General features: G+C 33.7%; 1 protein-coding gene across 5 annotated transcripts; it reads left to right on the forward strand.

The window, feature by feature from the left end:
• Nucleotides 1-11,675: 11,675 nt before the first annotated feature.
• On the forward strand, nt 11,676-19,233 carry LOC112771815 (hydroxyproline O-arabinosyltransferase RDN2). Of its 5 annotated transcripts, none has more exons than XM_025816630.3 (10): nt 11,891-12,038; nt 12,562-12,652; nt 12,781-13,253; nt 14,483-14,550; nt 14,632-14,833; nt 15,002-15,099; nt 15,200-15,269; nt 15,819-15,890; nt 16,108-16,221; nt 18,869-19,233. In XM_025816630.3, the coding sequence occupies exons 3-10, from the start codon at nt 12,858-12,860 to the stop codon at nt 18,929-18,931; spliced, it is 1,083 nt and encodes a 360-aa protein (XP_025672415.1). In that variant the 5' UTR covers nt 11,891-12,038; nt 12,562-12,652; nt 12,781-12,857; the 3' UTR covers nt 18,932-19,233. The 5 variants fall into 5 exon arrangements, with proteins under 5 accessions (XP_025672413.1, XP_025672415.1, XP_025672414.1 ...); XM_025816631.3 differs by lacking the exon at nt 11,891-12,038 and adding an exon at nt 12,149-12,279; XM_025816628.3 differs by lacking the exon at nt 12,562-12,652 and having other exon boundaries at nt 11,676-12,038.
• The last annotated feature ends 344 nt before the right edge of the window (nt 19,234-19,577 follow it).

A 19,577-nucleotide genomic window follows, 5' to 3' on the forward strand; every position in this document is an offset into this window, starting at 1 on the left:
TCCCTATTAAGAAGCGGGTCCTTAGTTACATTATTTCATGGCTACTTTTGGCTAGGTGATCCTTAGTTGCAAAACTCTATCTAATTCATGCAATTGTTTAGAAAGAGTATATAAAAATGTGATCCAATTCACATAGTTTATTTGATTTTTTTTTTTTACCAAAGATAGGAGACTCCAATCCGCAACCTCTTAATTGAATATGGGGAGACTATGCCAGTTGAGTTATAACTCATTGGCAAAAAATTCAATTCAATCTAATCTAAAATTTTGTCATTTTGATCAATATATTATTTAGTTTAAGTTTTACTGTTTGTGTTTTTGATCTTTATATTGAAGCCGGGCCAAAGGCCCATGAAGATGCTAACGATGATATTGAAGCATGAAAGATAATAAATAGATATATAGAAGAGTAGAATAGATGGTAGATCGACTTAGCGACGCAAAGTGAAACTGAAACGGCAGCAAGCTAGCGATGACGTTAAAAAGGCAGCTCGGTGGCTCGGTGCATTAATGCAGGTTGCGTCCAAAGGAATAATATATGCAGCCTCATTTGATAATTAACTCCCGAACTTGAGGATACACGGAAACACCTCAAGCTCAACGTAATTATGAATGATGCGGAGAGGGATGCCTCGACAGTGCTGCAACTGGTGGAAGCTTGCTTCCCTAAGGAGAGTGTGCAGTTCATGGAGAAACCTAATTTCCGCCGCCGACTTCTCCTGGAACCACTTTCGTCGTTCATGCTTACGAGATCCAAACTTATTGCAGTTTGGCCTCCAGAACTGGTGTCCGTACAGTCAATTATGTTGAACAATCCTACTGAACCTACTAACGTCGATTGCATCAGTAGACAACGCCACTACAAAATTGTTGGATTGTTATGCTTGCTCGATAATGATAACTACCAGAATATGCATGCCATCTCGTGGAACCCCTGTACGACGGGATTCACATTCGAATCACCACAAATCAGAGGCAGAGCCCATGTTGTCTGCCGTTCTAGCTTTGGTTACGATCATCTCAGCGACAGTTACAAGTCTTACGGAATTATACGGAAGGAAGGGCCATCTGGTTTTGAATATAGTTACAGAATTTATACATTTGGGAAAACTTCATCGTGGAGAAGAATTGAGGATGATTTTCCATTTGACCTACTTGACCATACTTACGGAGTATTTTTTGGTAGTAGTAGAGCAAGCACTATTAATTGGAGGGATAATGCTAAGGAGACAAAAAAAAAAAAAACACTCGAAACTTATTTTATTTAACGTTTATTAATTGTCGTAAAGAATGTTAAATAAGATAAGTTATTGTTGTTTTTGGGTAATTTTAGTCGGTTACTAAATATTTCCGTAATTGGAGTGCTGGTAGAGTGGTTCTTTATTTTGACTTGAGTAACGAGACTCATGGTCATTGTACCCTGCCTAACAGGGATCCAGGTGATTTTTCCTGTATAAGGAGCAAAAAGTTATGTGTCTTGAGAAACTGCCTTTCTGTTTGTTATGAGAATACGACAACAAAGCACTGGATTCTGTGCAGATTAAGGAATATGAAGATACCCAATCTTGGACTCAGTTGGCAATCATTCCCTTTTACTCGCATCTCTATTATACAAATGGAGGTTGTCCCTTACAACCTCTCTACCTCTCGGAAAGTGATGTGTTTTTGGAAGTTTCTCCATCTTTCGGAATAGTTTTGTACAACTTAAATGATTGCAGCAGCATAGATTTTCCTGTGATTGACAGCTCCAGTGATGGCACGGAGACAGGTCATAGTATGGCTTATATCTACCATGAAAGTTTAGTTTCACCAAATGGTCTTCGAAGCAACTCATCCAACATGCCACTGCACTTTATCAAACCCAAATGCAAGTCTATTGTGTCTTAAAGCCTGTGTGCACTTGTCTTGGTGAAGCCCTTCTAGTACATCCAACTTTGTTATTAATGTTATCAACTTTATTTATCCGATTATGTTTCAATTGGATTTATTTATGATAATCCATTTGATATTCTTTCTATTCTTGTCAAATATTTCTTTTAACACTGCACTGATGAGAAATTGTACTTGTTCTGATATCATGTTTTCATTAGGCAATTTTGCATTTAATAAAAAAGAAAGAAAAACCTAAAAGAGCAATTATGTTAGAAATGAGGGTTTGGTGTGTTGATGAACCTAAGTTTGATGGAAGCTTGAGGTAACGAATGAGTCACTGAGAGCATAGTTATATGGAACGCAATACGTTTCAGTATGAGAATACGCCATATGTAAAATATTTTATATGAAAAATATACATATGACGTTCCAGTATGTAAATGAATTGGTATACGGCACACGCGAATTGGTACGCAGTACGCTACCGAATTGGTGAATTCGAGTAACTATGAGCTGGAGCAGAAGGATGTAGCAATTCAACACATGGTTATAACCTACCTTTTTTGTGAGGTCTAATTGCTTTTTGAAGTTTAGTACATTTGAATATAATAGAAAGAGGTTTGTTTATGACACACATGAAAAAGTAAGTTCCTGCAGCTTATCATTCATCTTCTGCTTTCTTTTCGTCTCTGTTGTGACTATAATGGTTTAAATACAAAGCCTGAAGTTAAAGATTTAGTTCTAGGTATTTCACTTGAAAAAAATAATGTAACTGCCTCTGGTAGCTTATCTCCTAAGATGTCTGTGGAAGCCAATGAATTAGATGTCCAGTCAAATCACTTGGAGAAACCTTTAGAAGTGTATAGTGCTTCAATTCTGAAACGCAACCAATGTTAGATCCGGTTCAATTTTTTATTTTACTTACAATTGATTTAATTTTTTATTTTACTTTTTTTTTTAGTGCTTATTGGTTACAAAACTCTTAAATGTTTCCAGGTTTCAAATTTTATTTTACAATTTTTATTCTTACAGAGAATCGCCGGAGATCTTTTGTGATTCATAACTGAATGTGTTATCTGCTTTAGTTTCACAAACACAAAAATGAGAATATTTATTTATTACCATATATCTCCTGTTGCATATTAACTTGTCTGATTGAGCGAATGAACTTGCTTTTACTTGTCATTTGAAAAAGACGACCACATTCATTTTATTAGATGCTTGTTTTATTGTACATTTCTTAATTTTGTGGGTTATGGTCCCTTTGGACACCAGAATTGGAATCGTAGTGTGGAATTTAATCTCAATTCCAATTCCTTGCCTCTTGCTGAATGTGGAGGATAAAAGTCCTCGTCCATCTCTTATTATGGAAGTCTACACATTTCTCGACCAGTGTGTAAGTTTGTCAACGTGTTATGCAGCTATCAATTTTCATTTCCTTGGCTCCCCCCTTACCCTACGAATATTTGGATCCATATTTTGTATTTGATAATTTAATCATTTTCAGTGCAAGTTTCAATTATTTTTTCTTTTTGGTGGAGAAAACTCACTTTTTTTTTTAAAGGAAAAAATCTGCATAGTTTTGAATTCTGTATAAATAAAGTTCATCATATTTATGGGTTATACGGTGAAAGGAAAATTTTTCTACTAGCTGAAAGTAAGTGACATAGGAGAAAAAGAAACGCGTGTTTAGATTGTTATTAAAGTTCTCGACAATTCCTGCATGATAGCAGAGTGTGATGTATGAGGATTAAATACAATTAATCAGTTGACGAAGAGAAATGCGTTAATAATAGTGATTATGGTATTGGACTTTTTTTGAGGATTCAGAAAATATTTGGGCTCACACCAAGTTATTTTGGTGTGAGTCCAAATAACTTTTTGGATTATAAATAACTTTATCAATTAAAATTTAAAAAAATTGTCATAATTTAAATCAAATAACCAAAAATTTTAAATTTTGGGCCGGTTTTTCTAAAAATTACAATTAGGTATACAGATATTGATTATGAAAAACAAGAGTGATAACAATAAACAGAAATATAAATGGCAACAATTGAAGAAACAAGCAAAAAATTAAACTAAGGGCAATTGAGACAATTAACTAGTAAAAGAACGAAAATTCAAGTGCAAAATTATCTTAGCAATGGTAGAGAATTAAAGATCACTGTTCTTGTCATTAGCCACAATACAAATATAACAATTGTGAAGAATTAATCTTACTTTATTGACCTCTAAACATTTAGAAAAATCAAATAGGTATAATTGATTTTAATTCACAAATTCTAACTAACTCATTAATTAGACTTAGTGAAAGGATAATGTTAGTGAAAACTAAATCAACTAACAACTCTAAGTCACTAATCAATATTGGACATCAATGACTCAAGGTCACCTAAGTCCTCAATCCTAAGCGAATAATACAAAATTTTACTCTAAAACTAAAAAGAATTTAGATCCTCTAAATTTTAAATTTCACTTTAGAGAATAAAGTGTGATCTCTCACCATTTATTTCATAGGTGAGACCAAAAGTAAATATGAGAGAGAAACCATCCAAGGGTAGAAGATCACACTTTACCCTCTAAAGTAAAATTTCAAAATTTAGAGGATCCAAATTCAACTAAAAGAGGCATTTTATCAAACACTTAGAAGGCATAAAAGTAAAGCATCATAAATTGCAATAATAATAAAATCTATAACTACCAATCTCAAGAAAGCAATAACAACAATTCAAATAAACAACAATAAACCTGAAACATATCAATTGCTTTAAAAAAAATTAGAATTCAACAAGAGAGTTTATAAACTAAATTAACAAAAATTGAGAAGCTAACAAGTAAAACTATAAAAATTAAGACAATAGAATAAGAAAATATAAAAAAATTTAAACTAAAACAAGATTAAACCCTAAATCTAAAGAGAAATTAAACTAAGAAACTCTAAATTCTAGCGAGAAGTTAGAGTTTCTTTCTCTAGAATTCTACCTAAAACCATGCTAAAAACCTAAACTATCACTACTTCCTATATTACTTGGTTGATCCCTCTTGAGTCTTGCATCCATATGCTTTAGAAATGAGTTGAATTGGGTCAAAATTGGACCAGAAATCACGAATCACGTGCCATTTTAAGTGACTTATGTGCTGCAAGCCGTGCGTACGCACAAATTGAAGGAGATGCGTATGCACAGGCCATGCATACGCACAACCCAGAAAATGTCTAATTTCCATTTCTTCATGAATTCTCCACTTTTGCATGTTTTTTCTTCTTCCTTCCAAGCCACCATTGCCTTCTAACCTTTGAATCACTCAAACAAACATATCAAGGTATCGAATGAGATAAAAGTATTAAATTTGGCAATTTAAAGCATAAAAAGTATGTTTTAACAATTAAGTATAATTATGGAGAAATTTACAAAAGCATGCAATTTCAAAGAATAAATACAAGGTAAGTTGATAAAATTCACTCATTTAAAGCAAAAAATAATCATAAAATATGAATTTATCAATTTTCTGACATTTAAACAATAACATGTCCTCATACTAAGTATTAAAAAAGACAAAATCAAGGGATGACACACTTATTAAAAGTAAACTATCTATATCTATTGTATCTATTTCTATCTATCTATCTACTTGTATCTATTTGTATCTACTTGGTCAAAGTCAATCAATTTTCAAGAAAATATATATACATGAAGGGCTAAAACAATATAGCAATGAATGCAATTCCATGAATCAATTTGAGTTCTAAATAGAATATAACAACTTGCAAGATAAGATCAAGATAGGTAGAAACATAGAATCGAACAATCAGACCCCTCATCGGATGTGTATATTCTCTAATCGCTCAAGTTATAGGGTTAATTTATTCAATTTCCTTCTAATCTTGCTGTCTAAGATTTGTTTTTCTTCTAACAATCAACAAATATTCAATGCATGCATACAAGTATCATGAGAATTTTTCCAAGAGTTGTAATAGGGTTAGAGTAAAGGTAAGATTGTATTTGATCAAGTAGACTAAGAATTGAATTTTGATTAGCTTAAACTTCCACCTAATCTACAACAACGTATTCAATTCTAATGCAAAACCTAACTACCCATTATTCACTTTTCGCATACTCATGCTCTTTCTCAATTCACATCGCATATGCATTATTCTCAACTTTTCTTTGAGGTTACATTTGTCTTTTTTTTAGCTTTTTTTTATATATATAACATAATATATACACAAAAGATTAATGCACAAATATGTACCCAATTTTCAAAATTTCGAATGAAAATCCAAAATACATATTCTTTCTCTCTACCAATGTTCCCACAATCTCCTTCTCTCATACTTAGATGATGCACACTCATTTGCCTAAACTAATCAAAGATACAATTTAAGTACATTCATAATTTTCTGCTTAAGGTTGTGATGTGCTAAAGTTAAGAATAAGAGGGATTAATTAGGCTCAAAATTGGTTAACAAGGGTCGATAAAAAAGGGGAGGCTATATGAGTAAGTGAGCTTAAATGAAATAATGGCCTCAATCATATAAATATATTCATACACTAAATATTGGACATAAAGAATCAAATAAAACAAAGATTGCAATTAAAAAAAGAGAATAACACACATAAGAATAAAATAGTAGTTAAAATGATTCAACCACCCGTTAAAACTCAAATCTCACTTGATTGTGTGTTCTAGCTCTAATCTATGTTCCACAATTATTTTTTAAACAAGTTCAATAAAAAGTTCCAACTCAAATTAATGGGATGCTCTATATAAAAATTATTTTGAAAATTTTATTATTTTAACCAAGTTTATATATATAAATTATCTTGAAAATTTTATTATTTTAACCAAGCTTTTATATATATATATATATATATATATATATATATATATATATATTTCTCTATCATTCTAACTCATCATGTACATCTAGAAAAATGAATTAAGTCCTATTATCTACATTATTCAATCACAACTAAAAGCTAAAGATGAATATATACAAACCATATTAAAAAAAGAAAATATGCCAAACTAGAATAGATATCTGTATTATATACAAACCAAAATAAGAAAAGTGCAATGAACTAAAAGTAAAACTAGAAAGATAACTAGGTTATATACAAATTAGATTAAGAAGGTGTAATAAACTAAAAGGTGCTTAAGACAGCAAAACACTAGCAAATATTCAAAAAGCATAATAAAAATCAAAATGCAATATATAGAAAGATTCAACAAAGCGTGCTTGGATATTCAAAACCTATCTACCGAAGCAGACATTATGGGACTAGCCAATGACCTCAGAGAAGGCCTGTTCTCTTAATCCATGTCAAAGAGACAATCGATCTCTTTATATCAGGTGCAAGAGCGGACAGAAAAGTATATCAACAATTAGAAGACGACAAGGTTAAGGGAGCTGACTCTGGACATAGTAGTCAACATCAATCTCGGGGCAAAGAAAAAAGAAGAATACAGCTCGGATAAGCCTCGAACATACCACTTTTACACCCCACTACGAGTCTCTCTTGTCAATGTATACAGAAAAATCTACCACACTAAGAAGATATCGCCTCCTAGACACATTAAAAGCAAGAAAGCTGGAAATTGGTCATAATATTGTGAATACCATAAGATATATGACCATTTCACCAACGATTGCTATTATTTAAAAAATATCATTGAACAACTGGCCAAAAAAGGTCGGTTGGATAAATATCTAGCTGAGAGGTCAGACAATCATAGTAAAAGTAAGAGAGATGAAGACAGAGATAGTGAGACCGACCTCGACAAACTCCTGAAAGACATGTACACATGATTGTTGGAGGGTTTGCAGGAGGGGGGATTGGATAACCAAATCCTCCCACAAAAGGCACTTGAATGAGGTCTATTAGGTTGACGAGGCCGTTGAAACACCCAACCTACCTATAATCATCTTCACCAAAAAAGATGCACGAGAAGTGATGCTCGAACACGATGGCCCAGTAGTAATCAAAATGATCCTCACCAATACAAACCTTCATAGAACCTTGATAGACCAAGAGATTTCGGCTGACATTCTATTCAAACCAGCTTTAAACAAGTTGGGCCTAGAGGAAAATGATTTAAAAGCATACCCGGACAACCTCTTCGATCTGGGAGACACTCCTATCCAACCTCTAGTGTTCATCTCTCACTACATCACCTTTGGTAAGGGAACAAAGCAAAAACCCTAAGCATAGACTATATTGTGGTGGATGTGGTGTCTGCCTACAATGCCTTGATAGGTTGGACAATATTAAACTGACTTGCGGCAGTAGTCTCAACTCCCCATCTCTACATGAAGTTTTCTACTCTTGAGGGAATATCCACTGTGAGGGGAGAATAGAAACTGGCAAAAAGGTGTTATAACAAAAGTCTAAACCTACGAGGGTGTACGAAAGGGAAAGAAGTCAATATCATAGAGATCGGAGGTGTCTGAGTTCGAGAAGAATTGATACCCCAACATGAAGGAAAAATTGAGGAGGTCCAGATCGGGAATGAGGTTGGAAAGTCAACAAATGGGGGGCCAACCTAGAATTACAGCTGAAGCAGGAGCTCATTAACCTCCTATAGGAAAAATTCAAACCTCTTTGCTTGGAAAGCCTCTGACATGCCTGGAATCCATCCCGACCTCATGAGCCACAAGCTTGCTGTTTACCCGGACTCATGACCTAACAACAGAAACAACGAAAACTCAACCTCGAAAGAGCCAAAGTCATAGAAAAGCAAGTCCAGGCACTGTTAGAAGCCGAGTTCATAAGGGAAGTAAAATACCTACTATGGCTCGCTAATGTGGTACTCGTAAAGAAACTAAATGGAAAATGGAAGATGTACGTTGACTATACCGATTTTAACAAAGCCTGTCCCAAGGATCCTTACCCTCTACCCAGTATTGATGCTCTGTAAACTCATTCTCGGGCTACAAAAACCTGTCTTTTATGGATGTATACTCAGGATATAATCAAATCTCGATGTACAGGCCGAATTAGGAGAAAATATCTTTGAGCTAAAAGGTTTGGTAAGTTGAAAATGATAAAAGAAGACCTTGATAGAGGGAGAGATATCAAGTTCCTGATATATTATCTGGTAAACCTTCATAAACCCCCAAGTGTTCGGGTGAAGCTAGTAGGGAGCGACCTTCGAAACTTGAAGGACGTCCATTTCAAAGTCGGTAAAAGGAATAGAAATTCCTAGCCTAGTGAAAAAACACTCATACATAAATAAGAAGTGTTCTTCCGACTTATTATAGTGGGAATAGCAAATTCTTTCTTGGGGTCAAGGGCCTCTAAAGTATGCTTCTCTTCATCCTCCCAACTTCTACAAATCCTATATTAAAGTCAAAATTTTTCTATATATTCCCTATCAACTATGAAAATAGCTATTAAAACGGAACTATCAGCCCAGTCTAAATCGGCAAAAATGTTAGAAGGCATTATGTGAACTACTGAACGAGACATAAAGGGTTATATCTACAAAAATAACAAAATAAAGTTATGTCACTACAAAAGCTCATGAGCTGCAAGTCGGGTGCAATAACACAATCCTCAAAGAAACAACATTCAAATAAACAACTCAAAGAAGTCGAATCATTCTCATGGGATCGGGAACATTTGCAAATCTACCAGTCCCTATCACAACAAGGATCAAAATGTAACCTACTTTACAAGAATACGAAATGATGCCATTATTCAGGATTAAAATAGCACCATTTGAGAAAAAGTAAAATCCGGAATTCAAAACCAATAATGAACTCAGAATTTTGCTACAACAACAATGTCCACAACAGATGGGTGATCTCCAAAAATGACAAACAAGGAAAATTACTATTTCAGTACAACCACAATATCATTTACAATAATGACAGCAAGTGCATTTTCAAGAAATCTCTACAAATAGTGGCAAGAAGTCATATTTCCAAGAGATTACTTCCTAAAGACAATATTACCAGAAACATAAAAACATCACCCATCAAGAAGCATTATCCAGCCATGGCAGTAACAAGATTAAAAAGAAAGAAAAACTAACCTTGATGATGAACATAAGCCAAAGAGAACACACGCAACCGCAATGCAAACGGACGATCCAAAATGTCTCAAGAAAGACGAAGATTCAAAACAGAATCCCAAAATGAAAAAATCTTGAAAGCAAACTTGATCAATGAAATTGGAGTCACAGTGGAAAAAAAGGAAGTGTTTAAGAGAGATTGAGCAAATTCTTAAAAGTTGAAGAAGCGAAAAAGAAAAAGAGAAGAGGATTGTGTTTATATAGGTACTATAGACAAAATAGTAATTTTATCCCTTATTTAATAACATGCACTGTTATAAAAGAAACCGAAAGGATGCGCAAACGGTTACAAAAGACGTAACGTTCATATTTGAATCACCTTAAGTATCCAACTTGTTCCCCAAGGCAGATCGTAAAATCCGACTTGACTGGATGAAAGCTACAAGAGATAAAGACTGACTTAGAAATGCTTGAGCCCGACCTAAAGAAGCTCGGCCTCAAGTAGGGGCTCTATTCATACCTTTACCCACAACTTAACCAGGCCCAAAATGAATAAAGCCGAATCAGCACTCTACAAATATCAATGTTCGAATCTACATTACTACCTACTAGATCTCACAGAAGTCGGATACAGAGACATGGGCTTAGCCCTACTTATTTCAATAAGTGACTAACTCCTACAACATCTCCTATTGATCTAGAAGAGAGATTTTAATAACCTCCCTGATAAAAGGGAATAATTATCCACCATCAAAGGTGGAATCACTTTATAAAGTGTTTATTAGCTAACTACATACAACTATAAATACCTTGATACTTTCTAGTATTTTTTAAACTCTAATATACAAAAAAATTTGCCTAAAACTCTTACTAACTTAAGTATCGAAATTTCTTGCACGTACCTACATCAGATGGCAGCATTTATGCACCCGAAAACATCATACACAACTCCAAAAAGAGTTTAGATTTCATGTTCAAGCCCAAATCACAATTTCAAATAACCTTCGGAGCAGGCGTGAAAGCAAGTCCTATAATGGGATATGCTTTTGTTATCTTGGGTAATAGCATTAAAGTTGAAGATGACGATAAATCTTGGAGATGATTTTTTCGGTATCCACTTTAAAAAGTATGTATAGTTCTACGTGTTTTAAAAATTTTGATTTTTGAGAATTGATTTTTTATGCTCGTCTTCTGAATTAGGTGGAAGAAGATCGTTGAGTGCAATTACTTTTAATGTGTAGATGAAATTGATCAAAAACAAAAAAACACTAAATATGGAGAAACTTTTTACGAATAGCAAATCAATGGACATTGTGAATGAAAGTATTTGTGATTCAAATATTTTTGCAATGCTTCTTTGAATAATAATCACCGGACTTGTACTTTGATTGAGTTTTCTTTCTTTAGTTAAGTAGGACATAGGGCTGGCAGTAATGACTTGAGATGTTTATGTAGAAAAGGCATTTCATAATTGTAATGTAGTTTATTTTAAGATGAACTATGACATTGCAGTATCTATTTATCAGACAGTAAATAAAATATAATTGTGGGTTAATTTAAATTACAGCATTAACCAAAATCATAAAAAAAACCAAGTGTAACTAATTTGAAAATTAACATGGACAAAACCACAAAACTAACATGAAAGGAATTAACACCAAATTTACTGATGCCATAACATTAACACAAAAAGCATTCTTTTTGTCTATGTGCAATGATTACATAAATCACTAACCAAGCTCAAGTGCACCTTAATTAGCAACAAGCTCTTGTCTATTTGAAATGAGAATATCACTGTCACGTCAAACCAAAAAGCGGCCAAAACAACAGCCTAAATAAAAAATTTTAATACAAGTCCAATCAGATTTGTACAGAACTACAGATCCATAATAAATATTAATTATATCTTGGGGGACAATTTTAATAGTTTATTTTTTTTAAGAATCCCCATTTGGGAAAGTTAGATTCATAATAAATAATATTAATTATTATAATTAATTATAATTATACTTTCACCGCCGTGAGCTGTACTCGTCGGAGTGGAAATACTGCAAAGTACACCAGTCTCTCTCTCTCTCTCTCTTCTTGGATCCAAAAAAATCATTGTGGATTTCTCTCTCTGTCTCTTACTCAAAATACAAGCAAAGGTACTCTCTCTCTCTCTCTCTGAATGCATCATTTCAACTATTTCCTTTGACTTTGTAACCTTAATGCCATTCTGTTACATGTTAGTTTTTCAATTTCTCTGCAATCCAATTTGAGGTTTTTCGGGTATCACTTCACATTAGTGCCGCCAGTTCTAAAAATTTGGCGTTGACCCCATTTTCTATGTTCATCATGTTGCTTCCGATTTACTTTACTAGCTGCCACGGAGTGTTGATTTTGAGTGTAAGTTGATTCAATTCTCTGCAAATCGAGATTTGTAACCAAAAATCAAATCAATTCCCTTACGTTTTCTGTATAATGTTACTTGTTAACAATATATGTACATTGTTCTTTTCCATTTCCAGCATGTTTCTGAATATGAATTTTATATATATATATATATTAATCAAAGTGACATTTGCTTTGTTGATTCAATTTATAGATGTTCTTTTTAATTAATTAATATATATATATATTTTGAGGAAGTACAAGCACTGCTTTAATTCTCTAAATGTTGACTTGTAGAAATGTTCGTGGGATTTTCTCAAGTCACTGATTAGGAATTAGGATCATGGTGCAGAGTATTTTTCTTTTTCTAGGTTAAATGACCAATCAGGTAGTTGCTAGACCATTGCGGTGATTCTAGAAGAAGTTACCAATTAGGATCATCATGTGTTTCTGAAGTATTGGAAGACTTGAGAAGTGGAAGATTCAGATTGTGACTAAGAGCTATTTGTTTTCCAGGGTAGAGAATTTTGCTTTCTTGAAGACTGAGGAATCAGGCCCATGATATTCTGATATCTAACTGTATTAGGAAGATAATGGGACGAACTTCACCATTACTTATCATTTTTTTGGTTCTTGGTTCGTCCTTTGCCACGTATAATGTGGTAACGATGCTAATCCGCTATGGATCTTCAGAAGGTGTGGCCTTTAGTGATGGTTTGTTGTTGTTTGATCCCATCATTGAGATGCCTGCACATGCAAAGAATCGGAAGGTGTCTAAGGCACCTTTTCATGTCGCCCTAACGGCTACCGATGCTCCATACAACAAATGGCAATGCCGCATCATGTATTACTGGTATAAAAGGCAAAAGAACATGCCTGGGTCAGAGATGGGAGGATTCACTAGAATTCTACATTCTGGAAAGCCAGACAACTTGATGGATGAAATTCCCACTGTTGTGGTAGATCCTCTTCCAGCTGGTATGGACAGGGTGAGTTAATTTTTATATAATGATTTTTTCCTCATGATTATCAAAATCCATTGCTAGACATGCTTGTGTGTGTAAATATGTGTTTCTCTGCTTCTCCTTTTAATATTTTTATGCAAAATAATACTGATGGTGTTTTATAGTACTTTGGTGATATGAAATGAGGGAAATCCTAGAAAATTTGCAGCTTCAATATAATAATTCAAAGGATGATGTTAGGTGGAGGAAACCTTAAGGATCATTGAGAAAACTGTTATTGAATTTCAACATGGAACTGGCCAGCAAAGCTTAAATTTCTTTTAATATGCTAATGCCAAGGAAATGGAAATCTAAGGGCCTTTTCCTAAACCCCAAGCTGAATACATCTTCGATCTTCCCTTTATATTCTAGGCTGAATGTGTGAGACTATGGGCTTCAATTTTCTGTTTTCATATGTTATGGGGGCAAATGTGGTCCATAACTCGATATTGATTCCATTCATCTATAAATTGAGTTCGTTCAGGAGGTTAATACAAATAATTATTATTCTCAACTACTTGACTTCTATTTGAAGCTTATTTTGCTTGTTATCCAGATTTTGTATTCATCCCCATTATCATTTTTGTTATTGATATTTGACAAACAGTTAATAGTTGAATGTCTTCCTCTGCAGTTATATCCGATTCCAGCATACCTGATTGGATATTCATATTCTCAATTAGATGATTATCTTTTATTTATTGTTTTATTCTGCCCATAGTACACCAACTAAGCCTTGTCTCGCTAGGTGGAGTCAGCCATATGGATCAAACAATGTCATAGTATTAAGCATTCTACAGTAAATGTTATTCCCATCTAAACCATTAATATTTACTATTTTCAGCTATGGCTTTTCTAGGTCTTTCTTCATCTCTAGCTATAGGACTTTCCTGTCTTCTCTACTCTAGTTACAAGGACCTCTAAATTCCTCTCCAAAACTACCTATTGCAAGACTCTTCCATCTTCTCAACAATAGGCACTACCCCAATTCTCCCCAATGCATTCATTTCTAAATTCTAATCCTGTTTTGCCTAATTTGTTCACTCATCCTTTGCAGCTCCCTTGTCTCTACAATGTTTTTCTTGTTTTATTATTGACTATTTTGCACAAGATTTGGTCGCATACAAAATTGCCAGTATTATTATTCTTTATGCAGTAAAATATACTGTCCTTACAATTCAAATGATTTGACTTATTGGTTAATATCTTTTCAGGGATATATTGTTCTAAATAGACCATGGGCGTTTGTACAGTGGCTGGAAAAGGCAACTATTGAAGAAGAGTGAGATCTCTTGTACTAAGTGATTTCTCTTTTATTTTACACTAAAATATAAAAAGTTGATATAGTTGTCTTTTGATGCAGATATGTGTTAATGGCAGAGCCAGATCACATATTTGTACGTCCCTTACCCAATTTGGCATATGGAGGACATCCAGCTGCTTTCCCATTCTTTTACATCACGCCTGAGAAGAATGAAAAAATCATAAGGAAGTTTTTTCCTGAGGAGCATGGACCAGTTACAAATGTAGATCCAATTGGCAATTCTCCTGTAATTATCAGGAAGGTAAACGTTCTTCCCAAAACTTCCAATTAGCCGAAATGGATCCATTCACTGGTTCTTGTAACTGATGTTATCAGTTGATTGGACCCAGCATTTTTGTTCCATCATTCGTATTATGGAAAAATCTTAATACCAGTCAGTTATACATTTGACTTCTGTGCTGTTTTTTAGGATTTAATTGAAAAGATTGCCCCCACATGGATGAACGTGTCTTTGAAAATGAAAGAGGATCCAGAGACTGATAAAGCTTTTGGATGGGTGCTCGAAATGTATGTCTCATCAAATATTTGATCGTTGATGTAGCATTAATATGCAAAGGTAGTGACAATTTCATATTGATGTATGCTAATGGTTCTTGTTGGACGCAAGGTATGCTTATGCTGTAGCTTCTGCACTGCATGGAGTGCGCCATATTCTGCGTAAAGACTTCATGCTACAGGTTTGGGAAAACATCATGTAACACTTGATATTGTATTGGTTTATGCAGATATAGTCATCAATAGCAGCATATATTGATGGTTAGGATTGAGTTTGAGGTACAAAATAATCCAAACTGATAAAACTTAAAATGGTTGGTTTAATTTTGGTATTGGAAATCTTTTCTAGCCAACCAAATCCAAATTAATCTGCACTAAAATCAGGTTGGTGTTGTTTGGGTTATCAGTTAAGAGACAAGTTATCACCTTCCTATAAGTTTTTCTTTATGATGATAGTAGCAATGTTAGATTGGGTTTGGCTTTAAGTGATGCAATGCAATAATCTAAACACTTACATGCAAGTTATTTTTTAAGACACATTTGCATGCTAAAACCCAACAGTCATACAATCTTCTTAACATAAACCAGTGCAAACTGATTTAGTGATTTATTGTGCTAATTTGGGTTCATTAGGCCTATCTAATCCAGTGAATGCACCAATTATCAGCTCAAGTGGGTGTTAGATTGAATATGATATGCATATTTTGACTTCTGTGTATTTGATTTCTCAGCCCCCATGGGATCTCTCAACTGAGAACAAGTTCATAATTCACTATACTTACGGATGTGATTACAATATGAAGGTAAGTTTTTTTGTTTATCTCTCCCATTCCTCGAACTATGCATGGTTATGATTGTTGACTATTGCTTATAATTTCCATTCTAGATCGACCTGTGAAATCTGCTTAATTTTCTTATTATGCCATAGAAGTATACTTTAGATGGTTTAAACTTTTGCCAAATACACTACCTATTTGTCATATATTTCAATATAACAGTTTCTTGTTTTGGAATGCGCAGGGTGAGTTGACATATGGTAAAATTGGTGAGTGGAGATTTGACAAAAGGTCTCATCTACGAGGACCTCCACCGAGGAACTTGCCCTTACCTCCACCAGGGGTTCCTGAAAGTGTGGTATGTGAAGATTTTGCCAACTAATTCAAACAGCTTGTCTTCTTAAATAAATTATCTAGCAAGAAATGCATTCTCTGATACCTATGACTTGATTCAAAACTTAAAAGGGGATCTATGCAATTTCAAGCTTTTTCATATTCTTTCAAAATGTAAGATGAAATGAAGAAAAGCAGTTTTCCCTTAGGTTTGTGGACAACTATCTTTAATTATGAACGACACAAAATCACCATATTCCACAGGTTTAAAAACTGCTTTCTAATCGTTATACTTTATTTTTTGGCCAATTTTATGGGCTTTTCATTTGGTGCGTAACTTTGCCTAACTTACCTTTTATAGTAACTTTTAAATATTTTAAAATTTTACTTTTATATTTTTTATTTTTTTAGTAATTAGGCAATAATTTTTAGGCACCACAGCAAACACCTTATTTTTTTTTTAGGGGGACAACTTTTCTCGTCTAATTAGTAATTCCTTGATTTCATAGTTACATTTGAATTGTGAAACACCTGAGTTCTCTCTACACAGGTCCTTATGAATTGTGCAAGAAACAAAGTTTGGTAGTTGTAGTGGACAGTTTGACAAGTGATATAACTTTTAGCTGATAGGGGCCTCAATTGTGAGAAATTATCACAGTATATGCAAGGTTCAAATCTTGATCCACATCACCTATTCAGGCCAATGACACCTTGGTTGTGGTGGTTGTGGCTAGTGCAACCGCCCACAATATGTAAACTGCGATGAACACATTAACACTGGAATTGCAACTGTGATTAAAACTGGCAACAGCTTAAAATTTTGGTTGTAGGTCTCTAGCATTGAACTATGCCATCTTTCAACTTTCCACTACTGCAATTGAAGTTGATGTAAACCATCAAAAGGCATTTGTTTTGGAAGTATATGCCTGATGAATCCCATTGCACCATATCATCTTTTATGGCTAGAGTTTTTAAGGTGCCTGTATATTTACTTATTCCCCAGATACTGTTCTCTGAAACTTTCTTCTCATTTGTTCCCCTTTCACTCCCCCTCCTAGGATGCCAAAAACTGAAAAGAAAAAAAAAGGGGGTCTATCCTTGGTATATTACGCCTTTGGTTCATTGTTCAAAAATTTAGATCCATAGATTACATTGTCAAAATAGAGTAAAGATTTCAGAGAGGATTTGAAGGCTTGTGGAAAAAAAGAGAATATTAAGTGACCAGTATCTCTTGTGGGGAGTGAATCCCAGTCATTACACCTGTGCTATTCAGCATCATCTCCCTTCACCCTCCAAAGCTATTTTTAGTTCAGTTTCCTCCGGTGCAGCATTGCATTTCTGTGTCATCTAATAGCAAAGTTCGATCAAGGATTAGACTTTTCAAAATATGGTTGGTTCTGCTTAGCATATAGTTAGTTTAAAAGCAAATTGCTTGAACAATTTCTTTGAACTTGGTATTGTTAAACAGTAACACTGCTAATACTTTTGCCTATCCTCTGAGAAGCCTTCTCAGTTTTCTCCTCACTTTGAAACACCGTTTTCATCAACCAATTCAGTTGTCAAGTGTTCAAGGGTGTTTATGAGACTCCTTTCTTCTTTTAATGCTTGCATTGGGAGCGGACCTTCTCAATTTTTTTTTTCTCAATTGTTTGGTAAAGTGTGATCTTTTACCATTTAATATCTTATCTCACATGGTTTTTCTTGGTCCCATTTAAAGAATGTAAGCTGAGAGATCATACATTACCAAACAATTGAAGGAAAAAATTGAGAGGATCCATTCTTATCCTATCATTAGTATCACACTGCATCATCTTTTCTTATTTTTATCTTTTTTCTTTTTTAATTTTTTTTTATGTTGCTTAAACATGTCTTTGATCCCTATATAAATTTGGATCATTTTGTTTTATTCCCTCTAAAAATTGTGTGCTATTTTCGTAGCTCATTCTTCTCTCTTTCTGATTTTAGTGCCTTGTGCTCTAAACTTGCTTGCATTTTGTTGATATAAATGTAGAAAATTTTGTCTTACTATTGTAAAGTTTTTCTCAATCTTCTTTTGATATAGATATCACCACTTGACACCAAAATTTAAAGGATAACAACCAAAAACACCAAGCTGCTTTTTTATTTTAGGGAAAAAGGGCTAACATTATTGAAAACTATAAACATAGTTAAAGCTTCATGTGCATCTTTGTTCCTTCTTGTTTTCTCCCTTTCTTTCAAAGATAGCCTTTTTAAACCGCAGTATTATAGGTGGTGTTTTATTTAACATACATTCAGTATTTCAGTTTATATAGTATATCTAACTTGTCATTTAATATATATACAGCTCCTCAATCTTTACATAATTGGTTTATCTTTTTATTTTTTTCTTTTTATTTTACTTTCTCGGTGATGGGGTGTTGGGAGGGGAATTATTGGATTGAATCTTCTAAGTATTAAGATATGTTAAGTAATAACGTGACGGGACTTGTTAGATATGTGACCATTCATATTCAGTTATTTAACATTCTATCAATCTAAGGGTGATTACTCGTTAATTGTTACTTCACTTTGTCACTTTATACATCCCCTCATTGGACCCAAATTCGGAATTATCGGTATCTTTATAGAGTAAGGAAAGCATGATAAAAAGGCATCACTAACCAGTTGTTTACTTTTAATAACGTGTGCAGGTGACCCTAGTGAAGATGGTGAACGAGGCAAGTGCTAACATCCCCAATTGGGACACAACGTAAATATTTTTCCTTTTTTTTTTCTTTTTCATTTTTACCCTCTTTGTATTGAAGGTACATGTTTGGAAAAAGAAAATGCATAGCAGATATGTTAAGACTAATTTTTTATTTTTTTATTTTTCTTCTTTACCGAGTTTAGTCATAGAATCATAGATCAATGTACAATATACCCCTTTATACGACAAGTTAATTTCAGGGTAAGGTTTTTTTTTTTTTTTTTTTTGGATAATTTTTGGGCTAGTACCACAGTGCCAAATAATTTGTTCAGTAAAGTAGTACACTTTAACCGTGGTCAAATTGTTTATGTAATTGCATTCCCTCACCGACTATAATCGTTTCTGACGATTTTTACAGCTTATCTGCATTCCGGGGTTATTTCATTCTATTATATTAAACATTTTATTTTATTAAATAGAATATTAAAAACTTTTAAAAGATTTTAAAAGTTTATCAGCTCTTAAAAAGCCAGTATGGGAGAAAGGATGAACAAAAAAAAAAAAAAAAAAAAACAAGTCGAAACGAGTATTTGTGGAGATTATTCTTGATGGGGTGCTAAAATGAGATCTGTGAAACCTACAGAGATGGGGAATTTGTTCTGCAAATAAATGGGAACGGTGATAAAAATACAGATACATATTCTATAGAATCT

This window comes from Arachis hypogaea, chromosome 18 (genome assembly GCF_003086295.3).
Source record: "Arachis hypogaea cultivar Tifrunner chromosome 18, arahy.Tifrunner.gnm2.J5K5, whole genome shotgun sequence".
Lineage (NCBI taxonomy): Eukaryota > Viridiplantae > Streptophyta > Magnoliopsida > Fabales > Fabaceae > Arachis > Arachis hypogaea.

Excerpts from the sequence above, each read along its gene's own strand:
- LOC112771815 (XM_025816628.3), top strand. The coding sequence starts at position 12,858 with ATGGGACGAACTTCACCATTACTTATCATTTTTTTGGTTCTTGGTTCG. Across the intron at positions 14,834-15,001 it reads CTCCTGTAATTATCAGGAAG|GATTTAATTGAAAAGATTGC; the intron begins GTAAACGTTCTT and ends GCTGTTTTTTAG. Across the intron at positions 15,270-15,818 it reads GTAAAGACTTCATGCTACAG|CCCCCATGGGATCTCTCAAC; the intron begins GTTTGGGAAAAC and ends TTGATTTCTCAG.